Below are 25,847 nucleotides of genomic sequence, written 5' to 3'. Positions count from 1 at the left end.
GTCATATATTAAAAACATTGTTTACCAAATCCACCGAGAAGGTTTTTGTAGTGTAGTAAAGCTTTTCTTTTATAACAGGCAGAATAATTGTCGCCGTAACAGTGGCTTGACGGAAAAAAATCAATTTTCAACATGGATCACTGAATTTTGCGTGGCCGTTTTGAACGATAATGTCATCGATGCGCTAAAGTTCATCTCAGGTAGAACCAAACTTGTACACGTTACAGGAAATAACTAACCGATTACAATTTCGATTGCTTCCTTTAATATGCAATTGATTACAGTGGTCAATTACGGCCCCAGTAAGGTAACTGAGCAATTACAGAAATGTAATCGATTACTCTTGCGTTGCTTTCTCCCACAGTTTTATTGCCGTAACACAGTAGCACAAGGTTGCTCAAACTACAACGAACTAAGGACATAATTTGGCCGCGAATTAGAACACACACAAACGGAGGAGCACGATCACAGGACGAGCGGTTCGAGTTCTTCCCTTTGTGCGTGTGTTCTCATTCGGGGCCAAATTATGTACTTAAGTAAGTACCAACTAGGCCAACAAAGAGTCTTGTTACAACGAACCACAGTGGCTTGCATGGTAAAGAGAAGGCTGGGTGACTTGCTGTGGCTTCTGTTACCTTACATTTATTACTAAAAACATCCCCTATACTTTCCTTGGCATTATTGTCTGTTAGTTCTCATTAATATTGTGTATAACAAAGAAAAACGAGCCCTTGAAATTAACACTTCTTTCCTTCATTCATAGCGAGGGTCTCGTTCTGGCAGACTTGATGCCTTCAGGTAGTATGCGAGGGATTATTGGTCAGCTGCCAGCTCGTAATAAGTTCACGTGCTACGTGACGCCAACAGGCAGAAAAAGAGTGTTCCACAGTCGCCGTCATGGCTACTGGCGGCGCTGACTGACGCTCCCACGTTTAAATGCACACACATACCCTATAAAGTGGACGGGGGGATGGCCGCCGCGGTAGCTCAGTTGGTAGAGCATCGGACGCGTTATTCGAAGGTCGCAGGTTCGGTCCCTGCCCGCGGCAAGCTATCTTTTCGTCCACTTTTCTTTCTTCACAATTACCTTACATTTATTACTAAAAACATCCCCTATACTTTCCTTGGCATTATTGTATGTTAGTTCTCATTAATATTGTGTATAACAAAGAAAAACGAGCCCTTGAAATTAACACTTCTTTCCTTCTGTGACAAAGTATTACACGTGGTTAAGTACCAACAGGAGTTTTTTTTTAAAGTTTTGGTCGCCGATTCTTTCGCGTTTCGTCTTTAAGAGGCCAGCTACTGCACTGAACACTCTCTCAATGCATGTGCTGGAGGGAAGGGCGGTATTATGACGTAACGCACCAACTCGCAGTTGCGCAGTGTTTAGATGCTAGTGTGCATGTCCTCTATGAAGCGTCGCGCATCGCTGTTGCTGGCACTAGGGCAAGGCGTTGGAGGTGGCAAAGGAAAAGGTAAATAATAGTCAGTATGTGATTCCTTCAGAACATCAAATGCGTCCTCTGGTATAGAACCATAGCAGGGGCGGTTAAATTCGTTGATCAACAGCTGGTCATGCTCCTCGCATCGGCCTTTACTAGTCAATTTACGTAATTGACGGATATCGACTCTCCGGTCTCTCTACTCCCGCCCCCATCTGAAAGTGCGGGGGTGCCTTCAGAACGGTTGCATAATTTTCGGGAAGAGGACTGCCGTAGAAGACGGGCTACAACTTGATTTCTGAAAAACAAAGTAATTATTTACCGGTAGCCAATAACACAAAATGTAGTTTAATTGCTCAGAACGTTACAGTTTCCAAAATGCAACCGATTGTGTTACAAAATTACAAAAAATGTAATTGATTACAAGTAATCGATTACTTGTAAAGCGTTACATAAAAATTTGGGTAGAACTAACGCGCTGGGCTGTGTTGTGCTATTCGATATGTTTATCAGCAAAGGATGAGGAGTTTGAGTGAGTAATGCTTACGTGGCTGACGCAAAGTAAAGCACCGCATTGGGCTAGTTTGTGTCAGTTAATCTTAAAACAGGTTTGAATGCGCTAGACACACGGAAAACACAAGGCGAGAAGACAACACATGTGCAGACTCACTACCAAATATTATTGAGTGAAAGAGAGCATATATACTGTGGACTGTTATTGAAGCTTTCGTGTGACCTTGTTTGACCAATGAACCAAAGTTGCCTTTTATGAACAGCGAAGTTGTTTAAGCTCGCCCCATTGTGTCTGTCAGAAACAGAAATAATAATCATCATGAGCCGGCACGCGCATTCTTTTCTTCCCCTTCTTCCAGATGGCTTCGTTCCAAGAACACGCGCGCCGATTTCTCCATCGTGGACTGTAAAAATCTTGATGTCTGAGAGAACGAGCATAGAGAGACAGAAAGAGAAAGGAAGAGATATAAAGAAATAGAGGAGTTCTTGTCGAACAAAAATTATTCAAGAAGGGGGACTCGAACACTCGTACCCTCGATCTGAAGTTCAGCGTCCTAACTACTCGGCTATCCAGGCATACAGCAGATCGTAGCACAGCCTTGTAAAGTACAGTAGCAAGGGGGTGGTAAAAGGAAGTTAACTTGAGGAGGAGGGAAAGGAGGAAGGGAGAGAGTAAAGCATAGCGTAGCATCAAAAGAATGAGAGAAATCGAGAGAAAGAAATAGAGCGAGAGCTAGAGAGAGAGAAAAGGATTGAAAGAAGGAGGAAGCAAATGAGAAATAGAATAAGAGAAATAAATAAATAGAAATAAACAGAGAAGGAAGGACATAGAACAGAGAGAAGAGCGAAGAAGAAAGAGAAAATTTGCAAAACTTAGAAAACATCAAAAGCCATGACTACCTAAGTGCGCATTAGCTGCGCTGTCTCTCTAGCATTGCGCCTTCAGTGCAAGCTACGTTATTTTTTTCCTTTTTCCTTGTATATATGGCATATCTTACTCCTTCCGAACGCGGGATCCAAGCTGTACAACGAGCCTTGGCGAATTCCGTCAATTCCACTGTGCAAGTGTGATCTCACACACTGGCACATACTGAGAAATTCTCAACGGATTTCTCAGAAAGTAAAGCTGCTTATTGACGAAAAATTCGTCCTTCTCCGGTGATCGAACCTGCGAGGGCGCCTTAATAATTGAATAATTGTTGGGGGTTTACGTCTTAAAACCGCGATATGATGATGAGGAACGCCGTAGTGGACCTCAATCTAAGTACACGGGCCTCTAGCATTTTGCCGCCCTTGAAATGCGGCCGTCATGACCGGGATTCGATGCCGGTTCCTCTGGGTGAGCAGTCGGGGACCGTAACCACAACACCACACTGAGGGCGAACTTATGAACAACTCGCGCCACATGTGTTATGATTCTCGCAAATGAATTCTGCATAACCAGGCAAGGTGCGGAAGGGCTATGAGAGTGAAAATTGGCGTCTACCTGTTTGTAGCACAAAGGTACAAGCATTCCTCGTGACTTCGTGCTAAAAAAAGGTTGGACGCCAAGGCAAGCTTTGAGAACAAAGCTACAACGTTTCATTGTAGCCTCGAGCTACAATATGGCGGATACCAGTTTCCGCGAATTAGCGGTTGGAGCGCAGCGCGTACAAAGGTAGTAGCCGTCTACCGACCTCTGTTAATATAGTGCGCGCGACAGGGCCCTTTTGATCAACGTTCGCAGTAGCTGCCCGACCGACCCCCACTTACCTCCTCCCCACCCCAACCCTAAAGGCGCCCCTTCATGTTCCTTCGCCTCACGAAAGACGGGCAAGGCGTTTCCTCTCTGCTTGAGGAATCATCGACGGCAGGCCTCGCGCGCGGGCCGAGCTTATCGCATGCGCCCTTCGTGCGACGGAGATGGCCGGCTCGTTTCATACCTGCTTTAGGTGCCTCCGTCTGCAGCGCTAGCGCGATTTCGCGCTTTTACTCCTACGTCGAACGTACGAGGCGCAGGGCGATATTATCGATTTGCACTTTTTGCGGAACATGACAGCGACGAGGAAAACCAGTAATGTCCAAATAATTGCTGTCGCCATAAAAAAAGACGCAGGTTCGCTAACCCAAGGTGGAAGAATGGGAAATAGAAGACGGGAGAGAGGGTTCAAGAAATGTGCAGCTTATTCGCGCAAGCGTGTGGGACTGCACCACTTAGTCACTGGCATTTGAACAGGCTAGTCACCCTCAATAGTTCACAAAGAACTCGCTATTTTATGGGTCGACAAGCGATGGAAGTGGTATTCTAGCAGCACTACGAGAGAAAGCGGCCGTACCTGCAGTCGCCTCAGTGTGTTACAAAGTGTACTTGTCTTTTTGCAGCCTATCGACAGCAGTGGCAGAGTGAATAGTCGATGGCTTCTTCGGTGCCGCAGGCCCCGCACTGCGCCTGGCATTACAATGAGTGCCGCTGCGGGCGTCAGAGACCTCTATAGGACTACCAGTATGAGTTGTTGTGAAGGTTTGCACTTGGCAATTAAGCAAATCATATCACAAAAAAACTGTGGTATGAACCTTTGGCAGGCTTCTCTGCGTTCTCGCTAACCGCGTTCGCGCGCCCTTTCGGCATTTGCTTTTGACACTGAAAAAGAAACGATCACTTAGTGCTCTCGAAAGCCGTCGCGTGCTCCATTCATTTATCGAACGATCTTGAGACACAACGCCGCTCTCTTTTTTAGCAATATACTAATGATTGTCACAGAAAAGCTTTCTTGGTGGTAGAATGATATATACTTGGTACAGAAACCCGGCAGACGCAAAGTGGTGCTCTAGAGCTTTGCGCAAATTTTCTTGGGCTAATGCGAAAACTAGAGTAGTGGAAACGCCGATATTGCCTTAGTAGCCCCTGCTCCTGCATTCCCCCCTGTACTCTCCTTGAAACTGTGGCGGCTACACGTGACAAGTATTTGCGCATAGCCAATCCACGGAGTCCCTTCGTTGTCCATTTGCTGCGGCTTGCAACGATGCCATCATTCGAAGCTGTCAGGCGGAAACTGCGTCCATCCTGCCATTTCGTGCTACTCTGTTGTCCGCGTGTATTTCTTTCAAGGGCCCTTGCGTCTTCCGTAGTGATTCACAGCTTCTGAAAGTTGTGCATGTGTACACGTAAATATTATTTACATGTATTTGATTGTGTCTGAGTCAGTCTATCATGCGTGTGGTGCTTGAAAAATGGAAGAGTACACAGAGTTGACTGTGCACTATGGTTCCTCATGGATACATGTGCTCATCAGGTATCTTCGCTGTGGTGTCATGGGTCCCGAACCCACAAAAGAGAAGGGGACGGTCATTGGTGCGACTCGCTACCAAAACACTATTCAGATGTCATAAATAAATAGGTCAAAACAGCTATCATACATTCTGAAAAACACGGACAAAAAGAGACCCATCTGTGTGCGGTACAAAGCAACTAATGAAAAGCTGATAACTTTTAAGGGCTCGTTTCTCGATTAGACACAATAATAATTAGAACTAACTGACAATAATGCCAAAGAAAGCTTAGGGGATGTTATTCGTTGTAATTAGGATAAAGTGTGAAGAATGTAACGTGTATAAAAAGATAACTTTCCGCCGGCAGGGACCAAACCTGCGACCTTCGAATAACGCGTCCGATGCTCTACCACTGAGCTACGGCGGCAGTCATCCTCTCCTCCACATTATGGGGCATATATGTGCATTTAAACCTAGGAGTGTTAGTCAGCGCCAGTCGCAGCCATGGCGGCGAGTGTGGGACACTCTTCTTCTGCCTGTTGGCGTCAAGTGCCACGTTATGTTTTTACGATCTTCCAGCTGACCAATAATCGCTTGCATACTATGTGAAGGCATCAAGACTGCAGAACGAGACCCTCGCTATGAATGAAGGAAACAAGATGGCTTTTAAGGGCTTGCTTGCTTCTTTGGTGTGCTTGAGTTTGGCGGCGACGCCTACATTCTCTTCTCCCCCCACGCTCCGTAGCATGGCGTGAAGAGCCGTCGGAGGGTTAATTCCGATTCTTCACAACTATGACCAGCCGAAATGAAAGTCTGCTTGATATGTGATATGATGCATGCAAAAGCAAGCAGAATCGCACGCTGTCACTAGTGCATTGCGTTCCAAAGCCAATACGCAAATAGATAATGGCGTGTGTGTAGCAGGTCGTTTGTGATGTGTGATAAGATTTGCGAGCGAACTTTTTAAGGAGCAGAACGGCAATATTTCGAAAAAAGAGCTATCGTTCCTTCATCTGGCTGTAACGCTGGGGACTAACCTTCAGTCGCAGAAACAAAGTATTGAAGTGCTTCTCACAATGAAACGGCAAACAAATAAACCTATATGTGTTATTTCGAAAATCAGATGGTCGATAATTAGATATCCAAAACTGATAATGTATTATTCCTGTAGTTTGCCAAATATTCACTAACAAAGTTAAAAATTGTTGCGTGCAGGCGGTAAAAGAGCACGCTGAAGTAAAATGATTTTCAGGTTTTTCAAAAATGAATTACCACGAAGTACGGCAGACACCCGCTATATTTTAGTGTAAAGCTGAAGAAAAGATGAAGTGGTATTGATGCAGGAGGACATATTCCTGCGCTTGGCTATCCGGATGCATAGCAAATGGACAGTGGAGCGGAAAGAGCCAGTTAGGAAGGCTATCGTGCTCTGGCGTATATCCCAGGAGTTTGCTGTATCTATGAGAGACTCTGATGGCGGCTGTTTACGCAGCATTTTACGGGGAAACGAAATCATGCTCTACGTAAGATGTTCCATGTCATATCGCTACATTACCACCAATGGAAAATAGTTTAAAACAGCGTCTTTGGACTTGACGACGCCTTAAATTAGGTTTTAATTATCTATTTTTTATACTCACGTTATGGAGGGGCCGCCGCTGGGAGGCGGCACTCACTAGCGACGAGATGGCCCACCAGGTATGGGCGGTCCGGCAAGCCAAAGATGCTGCGTCGGACCAAAATCTTCGAGCCGTCACCTAATGCACCTCCGCCGTCATCATCATCGACGGAGAGCGGGTTGGGACAGGACTTAATTCCCTTTTACTCCCTTTCGCCCCAAGGTAACACTACCCGACCGGTTTTCAATAAAGTTTATTGTCCTCTCTGCTATATTCGTGCACGAGTCATTACAGCTCTGAATCTTCATCATATGTGGGCACCGGGCATTTTTTTAGAGAGTATTCATATGCTTTATTTTTCGGCTTGCAGTTTTCTCTGAAAAATCGCTCGCAGCAGGTTTGTGTTGCATCCGTGTTTCCATCTTTTTCCCACATCATGCAGTGAGGACTTTTATCACTTGCTTCATCTGTAGTGCGCTCCTGAACCGCAATTTCTTCTGGAAGGCATTATGACAGAACAGTGAGACGCGTGGTTAATACATGCAACCTTACCTGGATTGGGCCGTTGATCATGTTAATAAATAATGCTGGCGTGCAATATAGGAACGCAATTGAATGTCCGGTATTACTGTCCCGCTTGTCCCGCTTTCTTGTTTGTGTTTAATGTCATGTTGTGTGAAGTGTTTGAAAAAATGAAGGTAGCCACTGCTGCGAAATTGGACAAAGTTATGAAAAGGCAAATCGAGGTTTGCAGCTCAATGACTGTATTGGTCATCTGCTCAGCATAGTTGTTTGGATAATGACAGTTTCAACTTCTTCCTGACACCGCCAAATATATGGCACTTTCACATACAGATCTGCACTGGAAGCCACTGATTCTTTTAGAGAGGCAAATATTACTGGTACAATTCAGTCGCGTAGCCAGGGGGTGGCACTAGTGGTGCAGAACTATCGGTAAATTGACGATCGATAGCATCGATAGTTTCTTTGAAACTATCGATAGTGTAAACAAACTATTAATAGTTCTACCATCGATAAACTGTCGGAAGTCTTTCGATAAACTATCGCAAATCTATCCCCACCCCCCTCCCCGCGCCGCCGCTGATCCGATGAACCCTGCGCCGTTCACGCACCGCCGACGGCGATTCAGGGACCGGCGCGCAGGTCTAGTTAGAAGTATCTGTCCGTTGTCTCGTGAAGCTGCTAAACAAATGTATACGCAATACATAATGCTCTTTGGAAGCGGTACTTCCTCACACTAAATAATACAAGAATGTGTACCTGAGCTTAACTGCGTACGTCTCCTGGTTCACGCCTCCAATCCTAAATATTTAGAAAACCCCACTGCCGTAATTTCAATTCCTGGGGAAGCCTCTGTGGCCAACATAATTACCTTAATAAATGCTGTGGAACTTACCGGATTGCACGTCCTCGCGCAGTGTGTAGTTTTAACACGAAAGTGTTTTATGCCGGGGTCCACCAAGTACATCCGTCACGGATATGACGTTGATAAAATGTACGCCAACGGATGAGAAAGAAAAAAACCATACCCCGCTGGGAATCGAACCCACGACGTTGCGGCCGCGACGGCAAGCGCCCGACGCTCTACCGACTAAGCCAACTCGGGAGATGCCAAGCACGGCGCGAACGCGCCTTATATCTTTCACACCTTCTCTTTCGCGGCGGGCGGAGCGGGGCGGTGCCGCCGTCTGTGAGAGGTGAAAAGAAGTAATGCTTCACGATCGACACTTACTAGCGCTTACTCCGAGATTGCACGTGATATCGGAGGTCATGGTTAAAGCGTCTCGATACCAGAGAGGTAGACTGGCCGCGCTGGCGTCGCCGAGGCACCCTTGACGCAGTTACGTTCTTTGCCTTTGGATTCGTGTTAGCGTGCGTCGGCTCATCGGAGTAGTGCAGTTTCCACGTGCACGAACGGGATTTCTCTGCCGCCGACTGCTTCAATTGCGAGAGCACCGACTAAAAAAACTGCTGCAATATGCGTTGCAGAAAGGACGCGATTTCGACGGGCGAATGTCGTGCCTTGGTGGAGCGAGAGCAGCGCCTGCGAGACAGAGGCCAGCGGGACGCACGCGTTTGCGGCTCAGACTACGAACCTCTACCTCCCGCGTTGCTGAAGTGCAGTGTGTGTTATGTATGCATGAGCACAGGCGTCGGCTACCCATTACTAGAAAGCGCAGACCGTGCCGTTTCTCTCCTTAATTGACGACGCTTTGAAGAAGTGCATACCGGGTACCAATGTTGATTATGAGCTTGTTGATATCATCCTTACGCGGGATTCACGATTCGCTGTGTCCAAATATATGTTCGCACCGTCAGGTACCACAATGGTTTAATCATGATCATGGGCGTTAGTCAGGGGCGTAGCCAGAAATTTTTTTCGGGGGGGGTTCAACCATACTTTATGTATGTTCGTGCGTGCGTTTGTATGTGTGCGTGCCTATATACGCAAGCCAAATTGAAAAATTTCGGGGAGGGGGGGGGTTTGAACCCCCCCAACCCCCCCCCCCCCCCCCCTTGGCTACGCCCCTGGCGTTAGTCGTCGCAATAGAGACATGCTTTCAACATAGGTGCATCCACGTCAAACGGTGCTATAGCTGCCAAACACGAATAGACATTGTACATGCTCTCATATATCATAAGCACTACTTCCGTGAAGACACGTTTCACTTTCGTGTTATACCGATTCCTATGACGGAGGGATCAGCCATGTTTTTTCACCTCCACAACGGCGCACCCGACTGTGGTCAGCAAGAATTTGTAAATTCCTTCAGGTCCTCCTAATTAGAGCGAAAAAAACATGGCTGATCCCTCCGTCATAGGAATCGGTATAACACGAAAGTGAAACGTGTCTTCACGGAAGTAGTGCTTATGATATATGAGAGCATGTACAATGTCTATTCGTGTTTGGCAGCTATAGCACCGTTTGACGTGGATGCACCTATGTTGAAAGCATGTCTCTATTGCGACGACTAACGCCAGGGGCGTAGCCAAGGGGGGGGGGGGGGGTTGGGGGGGTTCAAACCCCCCCTCCCCGAAATTTTTCAATTTGGCTTGCGTATATAGGCACGCACACATACAAACGCACGCACGAACATACATAAAGTATGGTTGAACCCCCCCGAAAAAAAATTTCTGGCTACGCCCCTGACTAACGCCCATGATCATGATTAAACCATTGTGGAACCTGACGGTGCGAACATATATTTGGACACAGCGAATCGTGAATCCCGCGTAAGGATGATATCAACAAGCTCATAATCAACATTGGTACCCGGTATGCACTTCTTCAAAGCGTCGTCAATTAAGGAGAGAAACGGCACGGTCTGCGCTTTCTAGTAATGGGTAGCCGACGCCTGTGCTCATGCGTACATAACACACACTGCACTTCAGCAACGCGGGAGGTAGAGGTTCGTAGTCTGAGCCGCAAACGCGTGCGTCCCGCTGGCCTCTGTCTCGCAGGCGCTGCTCTCGCTCCACCAAGGCACGACATTCGCCCGTCGAAATCGCGTCCTTTCTGCAACGCATATTGCAGCAGTTTTTTTAGTCGGTGCTCTCGCAATTGAAGCAGTCGGCGGCAGAGAAATCCCGTTCGTGCACGTGGAAACTGCACTACTCCGATGAGCCGACGCACGCTAACACGAATCCAAAGGCAAAGAACGTAACTGCGTCAAGGGTGCCTCGGCGACGCCAGCGCGGCCAGTCTACCTCTCTGGTATCGAGACGCTTTAACCATGACCTCCGATATCACGTGCATCTCGGAGTAAGCGCTAGTAAGTGTCGATCGTGAAGCATTACTTCTTTTCACCTCTCACAGACGGCGGCACCGCCCCGCTCCGCCCGCCGCGAAAGAGAAGGTGTGAAAGATATAAGGCGCGTTCGCGCCGTGCTTGGCATCTCCCGAGTTGGCTTAGTCGGTAGAGCGTCGGGCGCTTGCCGTCGCGGCCGCAACGTCGTGGGTTCGATTCCCAGCGGGGTATGGTTTTTTTCTTTCTCATCCGTTGGCGTACATTTTATCAACGTCATATCCGTGACGGATGTACTTGGTGGACCCCGGCATAAAACACTTTCGTGTTAAAAAACGTGGTTGATTCCTCCGTCATAGGAATCGATATAACACGAAAGTAAAACGTGTCCTTACAGAAGTAATTGAATGTTTACTGCACATTGACATAAGAAAGCTTGCACACTGTCTATTGGTGTTTGGCAGCTATAGGAGCGTTTAACGTGGATGCGCCCACGTTGACGCTCGGTGGTACATCTCCATCCCGAGGACTGACGTCCATGACCAATGAATAAACCAACACTAGTGGTAGCTGTAGTAGTTAAAGGTGAGAGCGTAATCAGAGAAAGCGGTGTGACAGCCAGAAGAGCGTCGCTAATTGGACCTTTAACTAATTACCTTTCTGTTCACACAGTGCTTTAATTTATTTGGGACTTTGACATCCGAATTGGTCGAATTGTTATGGCGGCCTCGCGTAGTGACTACTTAAAGAATTTTAGGAGGGGGAGCCACATGCGCTTAAGCCGCCGGAGGGTAAACTATAGGAACGCGTCCAGCTACCGCTCTGAGAATAACCTATCAAGAATTAAGAACATATTCAATCCATTACATCTGCCTGTTGAAAGAGAAGAGAGCGAAGAGGCCACCTATTTATGCAAGGTCTACAAATTCGCTCACGGTAGCAAACAGATGCTCTCAGGGAATGATTTTCTATAAATAAGGGGGTTGTTTACGTCGATGTTGGTGAACACAGTGCCGGCCCTTTTTTAGCACGTAGCCTTAAATGTCTCGGTACGTAGAAATTCCGCTGTCGACGTCGTTGCTTCTGAGCGAAAAATCAGCGTTGACCGTCAGCGAGAATTCGACAGAGATGCAAATAAATAAATAATAAGATCTCCGGCTTGATTGGGAATCGAACCCAGGACTTCGGCGTGGCAGGCAGGTGTTCTATCACAATGCCACGCTCGCTCTCAAAAGTGCTTTAAAAAACAGTGTGTGAATGCTATGTAGTGCAAGGAGTGTCATTAACACGTGTAATATTTCGTGGCACAAGCGTAGAATCAGGCCAGACGTCAATAATAATAATAATAATATCTGGGGTTTAACGTCCCAAAACCACGCTATGATTATGAGAGACGCCGTAGTGGAGGGCTCCGGAAATTTCGACCACCTGGGGTTCTTTAACGTGCACCTAAATCTAAGTACACGGGCCTCAAACATTTTCGCCTCCATCGAAAATGCAGCCGCCGCGGCCGGGATTCGATCCCGCGACCTTCGGGAGGCCAGACGTCAAAAAATGTGAAGAGCGCATTTAGTGGCTGGTTTAAGGCTTACCAAAGCATGCAGGCATAATTAATTATCATTATCAACAAGAGCTAGTGGCAAGCAGGTGTTCTATAACAATGCCACGCTCGCTCTCAAAAGTGCTTTAAAAAACAGTATGTGAATGCTATGTAGTGCAAGGAGTGTCATTAGCACGTGTAATATTTCGTGGCACAAGCGTAGAATCAGGCCAGACGTCAAAAATGTGAAGAGCGCATTTAGTGGCTGGTTTAAGGCTTACCAAAGCACGCAGGCATAATTAATTATCAACAAGAGCATGAACAACAGATGCCCGGGGGGTTACCTCACGGATCGGTAGTGGGTGCTTCGCCAACTCGCAAAACGAACAATTATGTCGTAGTGGGCACTTCACAACTGCACTTGCAGTAGGCATTCCGGGATAGTTTGAAAGGGTCGCTTTACAGCCGCACAGACGTTCCTTTCCTTGCGGAGCGGTTTAGGTGTCGAGCAAGAAGCGAAGCCAGCCTAGCGATTGAGAAGGCGATGCGAACACGGTCCGATTACGCTATTGCGTTCCACACTTGAAGGCGAAGCTCAAGCGTCCTGCCAAGTTTTTTTTTTTTTTTTTTTTTACCGCCTCGGTTTCAATCCCTCAAAGCCGAATAGCCAGTGGTGCCTGCAGCTTTCTTCTTATTCTAGGGAGGCAGAGGAAGCGGCAATAGCTATGCTCTGGCCGTTATCCTATCAAGCTATTAGGTCCCAGTCGGCGGATCTAATTCTATGATATACGATGGAGCCAGTAGTGAGTCCACACGAACACTCTCCCTCTTTTCGCTCCCAGCCCGACAACACGACCGAGAACTAGTATGGACACCCGTGCACGGGGGCCTTGCTGGCAACACAGGGACTCGTGCCAGCACACCAGCATTTATGGTTCATAGGCAGGCATTACGTGAGGCAAACTTTTATAAGGGAACACCCGCAGAGCATTTGGAAATATTGCCGCATCCTCCCCCGCTCTCACTGCGGCCATTGCTTCACAAAGAAAATTATATAGCATTCACCACCATCACCACCACTAGTTGGAGTATGTATATTAATCTTACCGCTTACCGTTAGGTTCTCTGATTTTCACATGGTTATACTCTCCTTCTTGAGATTCGAAATCGTAGCGCTGCTTGAACCAACCCCTGTAAGCGAGACATATTGCATTGATGAAAAATTCGTGTGAAGCTATATGACACTGGCACAGTGATATATATATATATATTGCCGCGTCATCTTAGCCGCATTCAAATAACGCGCCCATCCATTCAAGTTCGCCACTCTCTCGAAGAGGTCCAACCAGTCCTCCACGTCTTCGAACGAGTCGCCATGGAATACTGGCGGCTTGTGAGGTTGATTGACGACCACTTGTGACGGTGTTGCCTGACTTGTCATAGCGGTGGCGTCCGTCGTCTGAGTTCCCCTTAGCGTGAAGTGTAGAGGACTGAACTCAGGCGATTCACCTCGAAGACGACGGCTGGCCCTCTGGTGCACAGGTGTCAGCTCCACGCGATCGACTCGTTGTTGGTCGGGGCTAAGCTCTCTTGCGTTCGTGGGGCTTCGATTCATACCCCGCACCTCCACCAGAAATGTAGCGGTTCTGAAGCACAGAGACTAGTCAAACAAAGTATTTATTAAGGGCGAACCTGTGCCCACAACTCTAAGTGGCTGCGGTCGTCAAAACTGCGACTCAGTCGAACACCAGAGAGAACATCCCACTGTCTTCCTCTTTCTCTTCATCCGAAGTCCCGCGCGCGTGGCGCATGCGAGCCGGGTCCGACCAGGTGCGCGTGCCACGATGGTCTTTGCGTGGCAACGACAATAGGCCTCCAACGCTCAAGTTTGCGCAGCGCCGTCCGCCGCCCCAGCGGAGAGAGGGGAAAACTCCGGTAGCTGGGACGGGTCGCTCTGGCTTGGTTTTCTCATCGCGCGCGCGGAGAACGTGCTCCCCGGGGCTTTTATCTCGCATTTTTCACGCTATTGGTGCCGTTCCTTCGTCGTACTCGAAAGCAGGCACGCAGTCCTGCTGCATTGTGGACTGTCACAAAAGTTTAAAAATGTCGAAGAGCCGAAAACTTCCTGTCATGTTCTACCGTTTCCAATGCAAGCAGTCCGAGGAGCAGAGGCGTCAAGAGTGGATTATGGCAGTTCGCCGCGATGCTTTCGCGGTCTTGTCACCTTGAAGCAGTTTTTGTCGTACACAGTATTACGAACTATTAACGGGGAGAAACGCGATGATCGTGCTCATTTGAAAGGGAAGTGCGTTTGTGAACCGAAGTTACAACAAATAGACAGCCGCTGTACGTTTCGAGATTGCGCGCTGGCTTTCCGAGTCAACCATTTGTAATGTTACAGCAGCGGAGCATTTGGGCTTATTACACCACAGTTTAAATAACGTACCGTGAGTACTAAGTGTTTAATTCAGCTGATTGCGGTACATTTCCCGTCGCGGCTCCCTGTAAACAGAATTAAGCTGTATGTTTGCACTGAGCGTTTATATTGGCCTTGCATGCGACACTCCGTGATTGCTAGAAGGCTGAAGTCTTGCGCTGCTAAAATCGTGGTCATGGGTTCGATTCACGCATACAGCAGCTGCATTTCGATGGGAGCGAGATGCACTAACACCGGCGTACTTAGATTTACGTACACGTTAAAGAAACCCAGGTGGCCGAAATTAATTCGAATTAATCCACCACGGCGTGCCTCGTATTAATGTCATGCGTTCGGCACGTAATAAAAAGCCTTGCATGCCGCTTTGGAAACGAGCTGAAAAAAGAACCAAGGTGGCAATTAAATTTTCGATGGCTTCGCGAATTCAGATGCGCTTATTATTGGGCACAAATCTCGGCATAATCATAAACATGCGCGATCCCAGTGGGATATTGTATAGTATCAGGGGCGTAGCCAGAAATTTTTCGGGGGGCTGGGGGGGGTCCAACCATACTTTATGTATGTTTGTGCGTGCGTTTGTATGTGTGCGTGTACATATACGCAAGCAAAATTGAAAATTTTCGGGGAGGGTTTGAACCACGCCCCCCCCCCCCCCCCCCCTTGGCTACGCCCCTGTATAGTATGATGCTGACCAAGCGAGCTGTCGAAACAACCAAAGCGACATTCGAATAAGCGAACACGGTGCGTGATCAGGCGTCGATATTATTCGAAATGAAACACGCCTCTGCAAGAAACATGCATCATCGAAGTGGGCATGAAATATTTATTTTTTGTTTGCGTATATCATTATGCTGTCAAAGGGAGCTCTAAAAAAATCCAAGGCGACATTAAACTAGCGATCCGACGTTGTTATCATTCGATGCAAACCTCGGCAAAAGTGAAACTCCCACGAAACTGAACACTGCGCATTGCGATGCAGCCAGTGACTCAACAGGGCAGATGTAAATTTATGCTCTTCACACTGAGCTCATAATAAATTTAAAGCCGCACGACAAACTTGGCATCCAAGCAATTGAAAAGTTATCAATAGGAAGCGCACGCGAAAGCGTGCTGGATTATTGCTGACAGCTCCGAGTATACACGACTGCCGCAACGAATGTGCGTTTTACCGGTAACATAATTACAGAATTCGCGCAGTCACCTCCCTACTCATGTTAAAGAAATGTGCCCGTTCAGCATCTGCACACACGTAGCGCTCGCACAAACAGCATCGCCCTCGACGACCTGCTTGGTCCCGAAAAGGTGGTCGATCAACCGTCCTCCTCTGGTAAGATTGCCACCGTTAAAACGTTTTTTTTCCATCTCTGGGATCTTTCTAAACCTTCAGAGCAAGCGACACGTGAAGCTGCACGTGCACGGCGAGCAGAGAACAGCGCGTGCAGTGTGCCTGAACGTGCGGAGACAGCGCAGTCAAAAGCTGGTGTGGGGACAGGAGCGACCGGTTTTCGCAAGAAAGGCGGCGAAACGCGTGCGACGCAGCGCCTCCTGGCCGAGCTTGGGAGGCCTATACGGCGCGCTATATATAATGCCTTGCCATTTTTGGATATACTTCTCCACAGGGCTTGTAATGGCGGGGTGGAAACAACAGTGTACCGGAAACAATGCGATACCGGAGGCTTTTTGTCCTTCCACTCACATCGCCCGGCCGAGCACAAACGGTCCGTCGTGAGGACGTTCTTGTCCCGTTGCGATACTGTGTGTTCTGATCAGCACTTGCGGCGACATGAGATGGGAAATGTGGTCGGTGCTTTGGAGCAAAGGCATTATCCGAGGACGTTTATCAACGACACCATGAGACGTATGCGAGGGGGAACAAGAAGTGCGGCACGAGAAAACACAACATCCATTGTTTCCATTCCTTACGTTCAGGGCGTGTCAGACTCTGTTCGGAGAGCACTACGTCCGCTGGGCATTAAAACCGTTTTCAGACCTCATTGTACCTTGGGAAACGTGTTCACCAAGCCTAAAGACCGCACCCCTGCGAACGATCAAAGCGGGGTTGTCTACAAGGTACCGTGCGGGGACTGCGACGCGACATACATCGGCGAAACAGGCAGGAAGCTGTCAACGAGGTTCAAAGAGCACAAAGGGGACGTCGCCAAAGCCACCCATGCCACGCATTCCAAGAGCGAACTCGTCGAACACTGCTGGACGACGGGGCATGCCTTTGACTTCAGTAATGCGACGACGCTGGCTCGGGAACAAAGGTGGGGCAAGAGAAAGCTTCTCGAGTCGTGGTTCATCCGCCGTGACAGGTCGGCGTGCAACAGCAACCGTGGCCCCCTACCGGATGTGTACAGAGACATACGAGACTAGAAATAGACTGGGTTACCTTCGCTCATTCGGTGCCAGTTCATACTGAAGATGCCACCCGCATAGGTGACGAAACGTCTGTGTAGTTTTTTGTTATATTTTGTTGTGTTAAGTCGGAGTATCTGTTTTAATCATGAACTCTCCCGGCTTTTGGAACATTTTTGCGACCGTAACTGGCAGCAAACTGTATATAAAATTCATGGGAATCGGAGTACTTGTTTTCGGGCTGTGCTCTGCTCCTTCGGTTTTTGAAATATGGACGGATACAGTATTTTCCAATTTTAAGGAGCAATCCTGTTTTATTTCCTTAGATGACGTCATCGTAGTTTGAGAGACATTTGAAGAGCATCTTCGGTTTCTTCGTGCAGTACTTGATGCGCTGGAAAGGTTAGCCTCTAACTGAAGCTAAAACAGGGTTCCACTGCATCTACGGGAAGCTAAAATTCCTTGGCCATTCCCAACCCAGGACGGAATTTGCCAGGTTTCTGGAAAAGCGCGAGCAGTTGCTGTCTTCCCTATTTCTACAAACGAGCGTGGGGTTCGTTGCTTTTTGGGATATTGTGTATACCTACGTCGCTTCGTACGTAAATTTTCAAAGAGGACTGATCAATTACACAATCAAAGAAGAGATTGCGTACTTGTCGTTTTGGACATAGAGCAACACTGAGCTTTTTGTCAACTACAGCTATGCCTCCAGAACACGCCAGTGCTGGGTCACTTTGAAGCAGACACCGACACTGGAGCGCAAACAGATGTAATCGCTGCCGTCGTCAGAGCAGTCCACCTGTAGAGGCAAGAATGGATTGCGCGAGTGATCGCCTGCGGTTTTCGCACCTTACCGTCGCCCGAGTCGAATTGTTTGACCGCCGAAAAAGAATAACACACTGTCGCGTGGGCTGTAGGTACATTTCAAGTCGTCCGGACGACAATTCAGAGCAGTCACCGACCATGACTACTGGTGTTGCCTTGCACATATTAAGGACTCATCAGATCACCTATTTCAACTGTAATTGCCTTGAAGAGTTCAACTGTACAGTTGTGTCTAAGTCGGGACACGAGTATACCGATACTGACTGTCTCTTACGCTCCCCAACACCAACTCTTACTGACATTGGCGCTGCTTTCTTTGTTCTGTTCTCATGGGTTGTTTGCGTGCACACCCTCGTTCGTGATGGCGACGACAGTTTCTTCTGCGCCGTCATAGCGTGTTGCGTACTCAGCAACAGCGTGATGACGTAGTGCGTCGTCGACTCATCGATTATCACGAGGGCAAGCTTACGTAGCCACAAGGGAAATTCAGGCATACGATTTCAACAATTTTTCTCCGCCAGAACTTCTTTAAGTAATGCTTTGAGCCTCAAGCCGGTTTTATGTGGTGTCACCTGCGATGCGAGAAGAGTACCTGAATGCGTGCCACCACGAAACATATTTTTTATTTCGAAAGCCTCCGTTAGGCTTAGTAATTCGTGTTATAAAACATGAACATGCCAACCTGCTTCGTGTATAAAGTGCAACAGTGAACGGCGGAAGGGCCCGTGGATCCAGCGGTCGAGGTGCCAGTCACCGACCGCTGGATCGGTGACTGGCACCGAACAGGTCGGCCAGGCCCGAGGCCTGTTGCACGAATGTGGCGAAGACGGTTTAAATAAAGGCCCGGACAATCCACAGCAAGGCTTGGGGCGTCACAAAGGGGGTACCATGCACTATACGGGACGTGATTAAGTGGCGCCCAGAGAGTGGTCACAAATGGGATAAGCGCAGCCTCGACACGAAGCCTCCGCAACAAAACCTCCTCGCCGGTAAACCACCAGGGAGGTATCACCCACGCGTAGGTATGACAGCTCTTGTGGTACGTCGGAGGCTTTCTTTTACTTATACCATCTGTGCGTGAGCATGTTCAGAACATTGCGGATGGAGGTGTGGTGTGACTAGTCGGATAGTTGCTAAGTGTGCTTTTACAAGGTCGATCAAAGCGGTCCGAGGCACTGACTGAATACGTATCTGTACAGTTCTCGTTGACATTTGCCATTCACGCACACTCTCGCACGAATACAGAATCAGCACACCATAAACGATTTACACCATCAGACACTACGTTAAGACCTGCTCAGACTGCTAGCGGCGCAATACTCTACCCTTGAAACAGAGAGAGAGAGAAAGAGAAAGACAGAGATGTTAACCAGAGAAAGTCCCCGGTTTGGTAACTTGTGCTGGGGAAGGTGAACGGGGATGTAAAAGAGTGACAGAGATGAAGGGTCAGTGACGAAGTTGTAGTGTGATGACTCTGGCACCGTCCAAACACGACGCACCAATATTGCATGTGTATCATAATTTGTCATTTAGTCCAGTTTCTCGAAGAAACCACAGCGACGACCTCAGAGCCGCTCGCCTTGTAGACCGGATATGACAGGACCCTAGAATTTTGCCGTCTGCAAGGGGCCGGTTGTCTATCTGAACGTTAATAGATTAGCCTCACTTTGCGAGCTCTGCCCGAGTCGCGAGCGATAATGTGTCCTCATTCCGTCTCCTCTCGCGGAGTGGCACTTCCAGAGCTGTCATCTGTACAACCTCGCCCTCTTGGCTCTGCGGCCGCCTGCTCCTAACGCATTTCGAGTGCATTTGTTTTACAACCTGGCAATTACTATTTTTTACGGAGTAAGACAGAAGTATTGTTCTGAGGTATGACCAATAAATGCACCTGAACCAAATAGCCGCTGTAATACGAAGGGTTAAATGAGGGCATGAGGAATGACTTGCTATTGGCCTTGCGCGTTGGACACGCCGTGAAACTGCTCAACGCAAAAATAACAGATCTCGTTTAATATTCCCGTGTCTGCTTGTGAAGTTTATTTCTTTCAATGCATGTCTAATAAAATTTGCTGCGAAGATTACCCGGGACGTTAGGCTTTCACAGTCAGCGATGTTTCTCATGGCTGCATATTCTACAAAATTTCTTGTTCTATTCGCCGATTCGTTGCTTGCTCTTAAGTTGGCCTTCCCACTCCAGCGGCACACGTTCCGCATTTTAGTCATTGTTTACTGACGCATTGTGCTTGCTGCGCTAGTTCAATGCATGTTAATTGTGTCGCATGAGAAAGCGTACGCTTTCAGCTTTCCAATGATAGCTAATATCATTATTCCAACAAACACGTGTTTCCTAACTTGAAGAAACACTTGAAGGGACGCAATTCTGTCGACATTGTTCACGTCAAATATGCTGCTGAGAGTTATTTTGGCTACCTCTAGAATGCTTCTTTTTTAAAGAACTAGGGAAAATGATACAACAATGTCAAAAGGGCACTTGTAAGAGGAAGTATTACTATTTAAAGACTGCGTACTTTCAAAGCTGTGACTATACACTGTCAGTGCAAAGCCGGGAAGTTTTCAACATCTTCTCATCTACATATTCTAGCGAAGAGGAAAGAATGCTCTAGTGCATTCCTCTCCTGTGACATCTAGTGCGTATGCCTCTACCGCGCATTGCTTGCGAACGCCTCTCGACTTGGCGTTCATTAGAAGGCCAAGGGAGGCCAGATGGGAAAGCGATGGGAAACGCTTTGAAGCGACCACTGCATTTTAGCATCCATATACAAAGGCTCTCAATCAAGAAAAGGCATGGTCAGGCTAGACTCACAGACTGGCAAGCCTTTAGAAAAACTAGGGCGGAGTCCAAAGACACAGACGTGGCGGACATTAAGAGCTGGGTCGCAGGAATCAAGGCGACCTGGCACATGCTAACCAGAGAGGTCGCCCTCATCACAAACACGCCCGAGGTGGATAAGCATCTCCTACACTTCTGGGACGTCCACCGGGGTCTACTGAGAAGACGGAAGCGGCAGAATCACAATAGAAAATTCAGACTTAAGATCGCCACGGTCATCAAAGACGCCGAAGGGTATGCGACGGAGCTCTCAAGGTGCAACTGGGACCAAAATGCAACGACCTACAGGGTACACTAGGTTGGAAAAGTACATGGGCCTTGCTAAAGGCTTTCATAGACCCAACGAAGGCCAAGACCAAAAATCGTAAGACGACCCAAACGATAAAGCACCAATTCTAAGGCACATATAGGAAAATGCTAGAAAACTCCAAGCTGCGCTATATTGGCGTTGCCACGGATACTGACTCCAGCTTGGCATACATGGGCGAAGTAAATCGCGCTCTAGAGGAGCCCATTACCATAGAAGTCAGACACGCTATGATGTCTCAGACAAAGAACACCACGCCATGGAAGGATGGCATCACTCACGCCATGATAAAGAACCTGGACAAAAACTCTCTTAAAACGGAAATCGTCAACCAGCACTGGGAACGGGGTATCATCCCGGACCTTTGGAAGCATGCTGAAATAGTAATGAGTCCAACGTCCGGAAAGACTCCCATGTTGGCAAATCTGAGACTCATTTCACTGAGCTCATACTTGGGGAAAGTGTACTAGAGAATTTGCTTCATAGGTTGCAGACCCGCCTGGAACATAATGCACTCGTGTCGTGCACCATGTTTGGATTACTAAAATGCCACTCAACGCAGTACGTTCTCCTACAAATCAACGAAGAGGTGCTTACTGCCGTCCCAAAATACGGCGAAAACATATTTCTCGCGTTTGATCTTCAGGCGGCCTTCGACAATATCAGTCACAAGGCTGTGCTAGAGGGGCTCAGCAACCTATGTTGCTGAAGGAGAATACACAACTACGTCGAAGCTTTCCTCAGTAACGGAACCGCAAGAACCGGAATGGGAGGCATCCGGAGTGACACGTTCAACACGCCCAAAAAAGCCACTACCTGTGTCGTTTGGGTCAGGCCTAATGCCACCTTTGTTCACGAGGTGTCCAATCCCCGAGGTCTGTCGCTCGCGGAGCACCGATACTCCTTCGCAATAAAAAAACAAGACAGCGTGTCAAATGCATTCCAGAAGAAAGACCACTCGTTCGTTATGTTCAACAAACGTGCGCCCAAAGATCACAACGTCATCAACATAACCCACACATATGTATCACTTTAGGTCACGCACAATATTATCCATGAACCTTTCCAGTTCATGCAGTCCCACATCGTACGTCGAATACATACAGTCCGTCCGGGGTTATGAAAGACGTCTTTTCCTTGTCCATTGGATGCATAGGAATTTGCCAGTAGCCTGAGCGTAAATCTATAGACGAAAAGTCGCATGCCGAATTGAGACAGTCAAGGCGTCATCAATTCGTGGGAGAAGGTAAAAAAACATCCTTCATGACGGAGTTCGGACGGCGATAGTCGACACAGAATCTCCAGGTGCCGTCTTTCTTTTTGACAAGAATCACTGCAGCTGCCCAGGGGCTCGGTGATTCTTGGATGACGCCGTTCTGTAGCATTTCAGGCACTTTAGCATCTATTATCTTACGCTCGCACGGCGATACTCGCAGGGTTTTCGTCGGATTGGCTGTGCTGTTCCTGTAGTTTTCCTGTTGCACGTATGAGACGCGGGGATCGAAGGAGCATGTTTACTGTATGAAAAATAGAAAACCGGCAAATATTTTACCAGAACGTCTAGACGCATACGGCGCTTGTCTAGAGTGAGTGACTTGTCGACCACAGGTAAAATTTTCAAATCGACTGAGCAAGCGCTCACTTGGTCGCCACCTCGAACGTTAGTAAGGACAGCTAATGTCATCGGCGAGTATTTTTTGAATGAGGTGAGCTTAAGTCCTCCTGGTAGTAGCACCGAATCATTCGAACAATTCATCATCCAAAGTCTCCTACGCCTTTTCCTCACTGAGACTATGCAATGGAGCACCAACGTGTTCTTCTTAATACAACTTTAATGGAAAGGTTACACCATTGCGTCAAACCTGGTCTCCTTGTAAATATGCGAAGAAACTACGGGAACGCATACAGCACACAATGTCGGGACAACGGTATCTTCTTAGACTCGGAACGCACCGTGTTCCCGTTCTCCCGAATTCTCCATCAGTGCATCAGGGACAGCGTCACTTACGTACACCTCTCCATTTCTACAGTCAACAGTGGCCCCACACATTCATAGGAAATCAATGCCCAGAATTACGTTAGACGTGCTCCGTGGAAAAATCCGAGAATTCTATCAAAAAAACAAAACACGCCATATCCACGAAGTCAATGATGATTCAGGAGCTGGCTCGGAGATAATTGGGTAAACCGTGAAGGCTCCGTAAAATTCCTCTACTGTGATATAAAGACGTGACACGTTGTTATAGTAGCTATTGTGGTCAGGTTGTTGTCGAACCACAAGCGGTCGCAGACGTTGCAGCTGTGGCCGAACGTGTGGTCGAGGAAATCGCGCTTGAAGCGCGCGTCGGCGCCACCGACTTCAGCTAGCGACCGCTTTCGGCGCTTGCCGCTGCATCCCGCGCCCGTATTTCTTCGAGGTTCTCTTCCCGCCACTTCCGCGCTGCTTCGGCTTCGCGGGCTTGTATCTCGGGGTCCGCACGACGCTGACGTTTTTCTGCGGCCTCGTGAGCTCTCACTGCAGGGTCTTGGCGGCGAGCCCGCGCTGCTGCTGCGTTGCGAGCCCTCCGCTCCGCCGCCTTGCCTTCTACGTTCATGTTATCAGTATCGAAGCGCATTGACTGCTGACTGTCGAAAGAGAGAGCAAGCGCGCACTTGTGGCCCTCTAGCGGTCTCGTATCAAATGAGAACACGCGCCGGCGTGGAGCAAGCGCCGCATGCTACACTTGGTTAAGCTATATGTGCTTTCGCCTGCGTTATTATCATCATCAAGGCGCTCGAAGAACAAGAGGAAGAAGACTTCTCTTTCGCGCGAGCTGTGCGCGAGCGTGCGCATGCTACAGTTGGCTATGCTATAGACGGTTTCAAGATTGCGATAGCAGGAGCACGTGGTGTACCCCAAGAAACTTCCGGTCACCTCATTTATTATTCTGCAACACCGCAGCGTAAGCGTTTTTTTAAAGGGGTCATGAAGCACCCCTTGGGCTGATTGAAAAAACACATCCTGCGGAAAGCTGACACGGCTATGAACTGCTCTGCCAAATATTACAGTCGTGCGCGCCGCGTAATGGCCACAAGCGGAGCGCGAAGTTGCCGTTTCCCCAGGCACCCTCTTTTCAAACAGAGGCCGGTTCTCACTCTCGTCGGTGGGCGGGGCGTCTGTCCGCTGTACGTCGCAAGAGACATAGCATGCTTATTGGCCGATAGCCGACGTAAATCGAGAGCGGCGTTCGGATCAGATGCGCTTCTTGCCGCGGGGTGCCGCCACTTGCCGGCGCCGCACTCCTCAGTACACGGTAGCCGCACTCGCGCAAGCGAATCACAGCGGGAGAGCGATCGCGTTTCATGACGCGCGCTGGCGTAACTTCTTTCCCCCATGCCATCTCTCCCTGTCTAGCTTCCAGTGCGCTCGCCGGCACGAGAAAAGAGAGAAAGCGCTGGGAGCGTGCGCCAAACCCCCGTAACTCCGCTGATTCTTGACGGATTCGAGAAATTTTTGCGGCAATCGATTCGGGAGGCAGTACACTCCGATACTGAGGCCATTAGATCATTACTTGGAAAAGTGGTTCATGACCCCTTTAAGATTTGTCAGAGTAAGGGAATACTCGTTTTCCAAGTTTCACATAAAAGAAAGGTGCTTATAGTTAAAGACTAACTATTTTAGTGTTGTGTGTAGCTTAGAAGAATATTTAATTCAAATATTTTGCTAGACACAGAGAGAAAAGTGTTGAAACTCTACGGACTACTCGTCAAGGCTTTTGTTCCCCGCCAATCCTGCTAGCCTACGCCAGCGCAGGACACCGGAAGCGGTCCAGGGCCTGTGTTAGTAAACAGTGAAACCCTCTATATGTGGTTTTACCTGCGTTAATATCATCATCAACGCTCTCGTAGAACAATAGAGGAAAAGAAAAATCACGTCATATCCACGAATTGAATGATGATTGAGGAGCTGGCTCGGAGATAATCGGGTAAACCATGAAATCCCCATACAATTCCTCTATTGTCATATAAAAACGGCACACGTTTTTTATAGTAGCGATTATGGTCAGGTTGTTGTCGAACCACAAGTGGTCGCAGACCTTGCAGCTGTGGCTGAACGTGTGGTCGAGGCAGTCGAGGAAATGTGGTTTTTGCAGCGTTAATGTCATCATCAAGGCGCTCGAAGAACAAGAGGAAGAAGGCTTTTCTTTCGCGCGAGCGTGCGCATTCTACAGTTGGCTATGCTATATGTGGTTTCGCCTGCGTTAATATCATCCTGAAGGCGCTCGAAGAAGAAGAGGAAGAAGAATTATCTTTCCCGCGAGCTGCACCTGTATCGGTCGCCCATGGAACTAAGGTTACGCGTACGGCGCGGATCTTCGCCCCAGCTTAAGAACCTGGCGAGCGAGCTCCTACAACTTGATCACTCAACGACACTTCCGCGGTACAAACACTAATGGGACACAGCGAGTTGCCACCAACGCCACAGAATGTTTTCGCCTTCTCCGACAAAAGCGCAACTTTACATCCTAAAAGATCCTTGAAAGCAGCATTCATGACCGAAACAGTCGCACCACTGTCCACCTAGGCGATTTTATTTAGACCATAAAGAAAAACTTGCACTTTGCCGTTACACATAAACACCGGTGGACGTATCTCTTCCCGCAGCCAGTCACCAGCGACCTCACCCCCATCGTCCACGCTGTCTAGTTTTCCTGATGCAGTGACGGGGCGATGTGGCGACGGAGACCGACGCAGTCGAGATGCTGTAGGTGGTGTCACACTTAGGTCGGAAGCAGGATAATGGTTGTGCAAGTGTCCCCGCCAGAAGCTTCAGTTGGGTCTTGATTATGTGGGCCAGTGTTCTTGAATAGGTGGGATACCAGGCTGCTGCGTCCAGGGTGGCGTACGTTTATAGCGTGGTATTCGCGAGCGAAAAGTGGCCGGTCACACCAGGGGC

At 48.3% G+C, this 25,847-nt stretch overlaps 1 protein-coding gene and 1 long non-coding RNA gene across 2 annotated transcripts in view; both read right to left on the bottom strand.

Annotated features, from left to right (window-relative positions):
* Positions 1-7,063: 7,063 nt before the first annotated feature.
* LOC119402570 (uncharacterized) lies at positions 7,064-8,286 on the bottom strand. The gene is made up of 2 exons (XR_005185824.2): positions 8,244-8,286; positions 7,064-7,323 (listed from the first exon to the last, which is right to left on the bottom strand). It is a non-coding gene; the product is annotated as an uncharacterized LOC119402570 (long non-coding RNA).
* Positions 8,287-9,550: 1,264 nt separating this feature from the next.
* Positions 9,551-25,847, bottom strand: part of LOC119402489 (uncharacterized) — a 38,501-nt gene continuing 22,204 nt past the window's right edge. The window contains exons 3-4 of the mRNA XM_037669638.1: positions 13,248-13,324; positions 9,551-9,627 (exon numbers count right to left, since the gene is read on the bottom strand). Of these exons, the coding sequence (XP_037525566.1) occupies positions 9,551-9,627; positions 13,248-13,324 (154 nt within the window). The remainder of the gene's footprint in view (positions 9,628-13,247; positions 13,325-25,847) is intronic.

The sequence above is a fragment of the Rhipicephalus sanguineus genome, chromosome 8, assembly GCF_013339695.2.
Source record: "Rhipicephalus sanguineus isolate Rsan-2018 chromosome 8, BIME_Rsan_1.4, whole genome shotgun sequence".
Taxonomy (NCBI): Eukaryota; Metazoa; Arthropoda; class Arachnida; order Ixodida; family Ixodidae; genus Rhipicephalus; species Rhipicephalus sanguineus.
The sequence above is the reverse complement of the archived record's forward strand: the minus strand, read 5'-3'. Positions and strand labels throughout refer to the sequence as shown.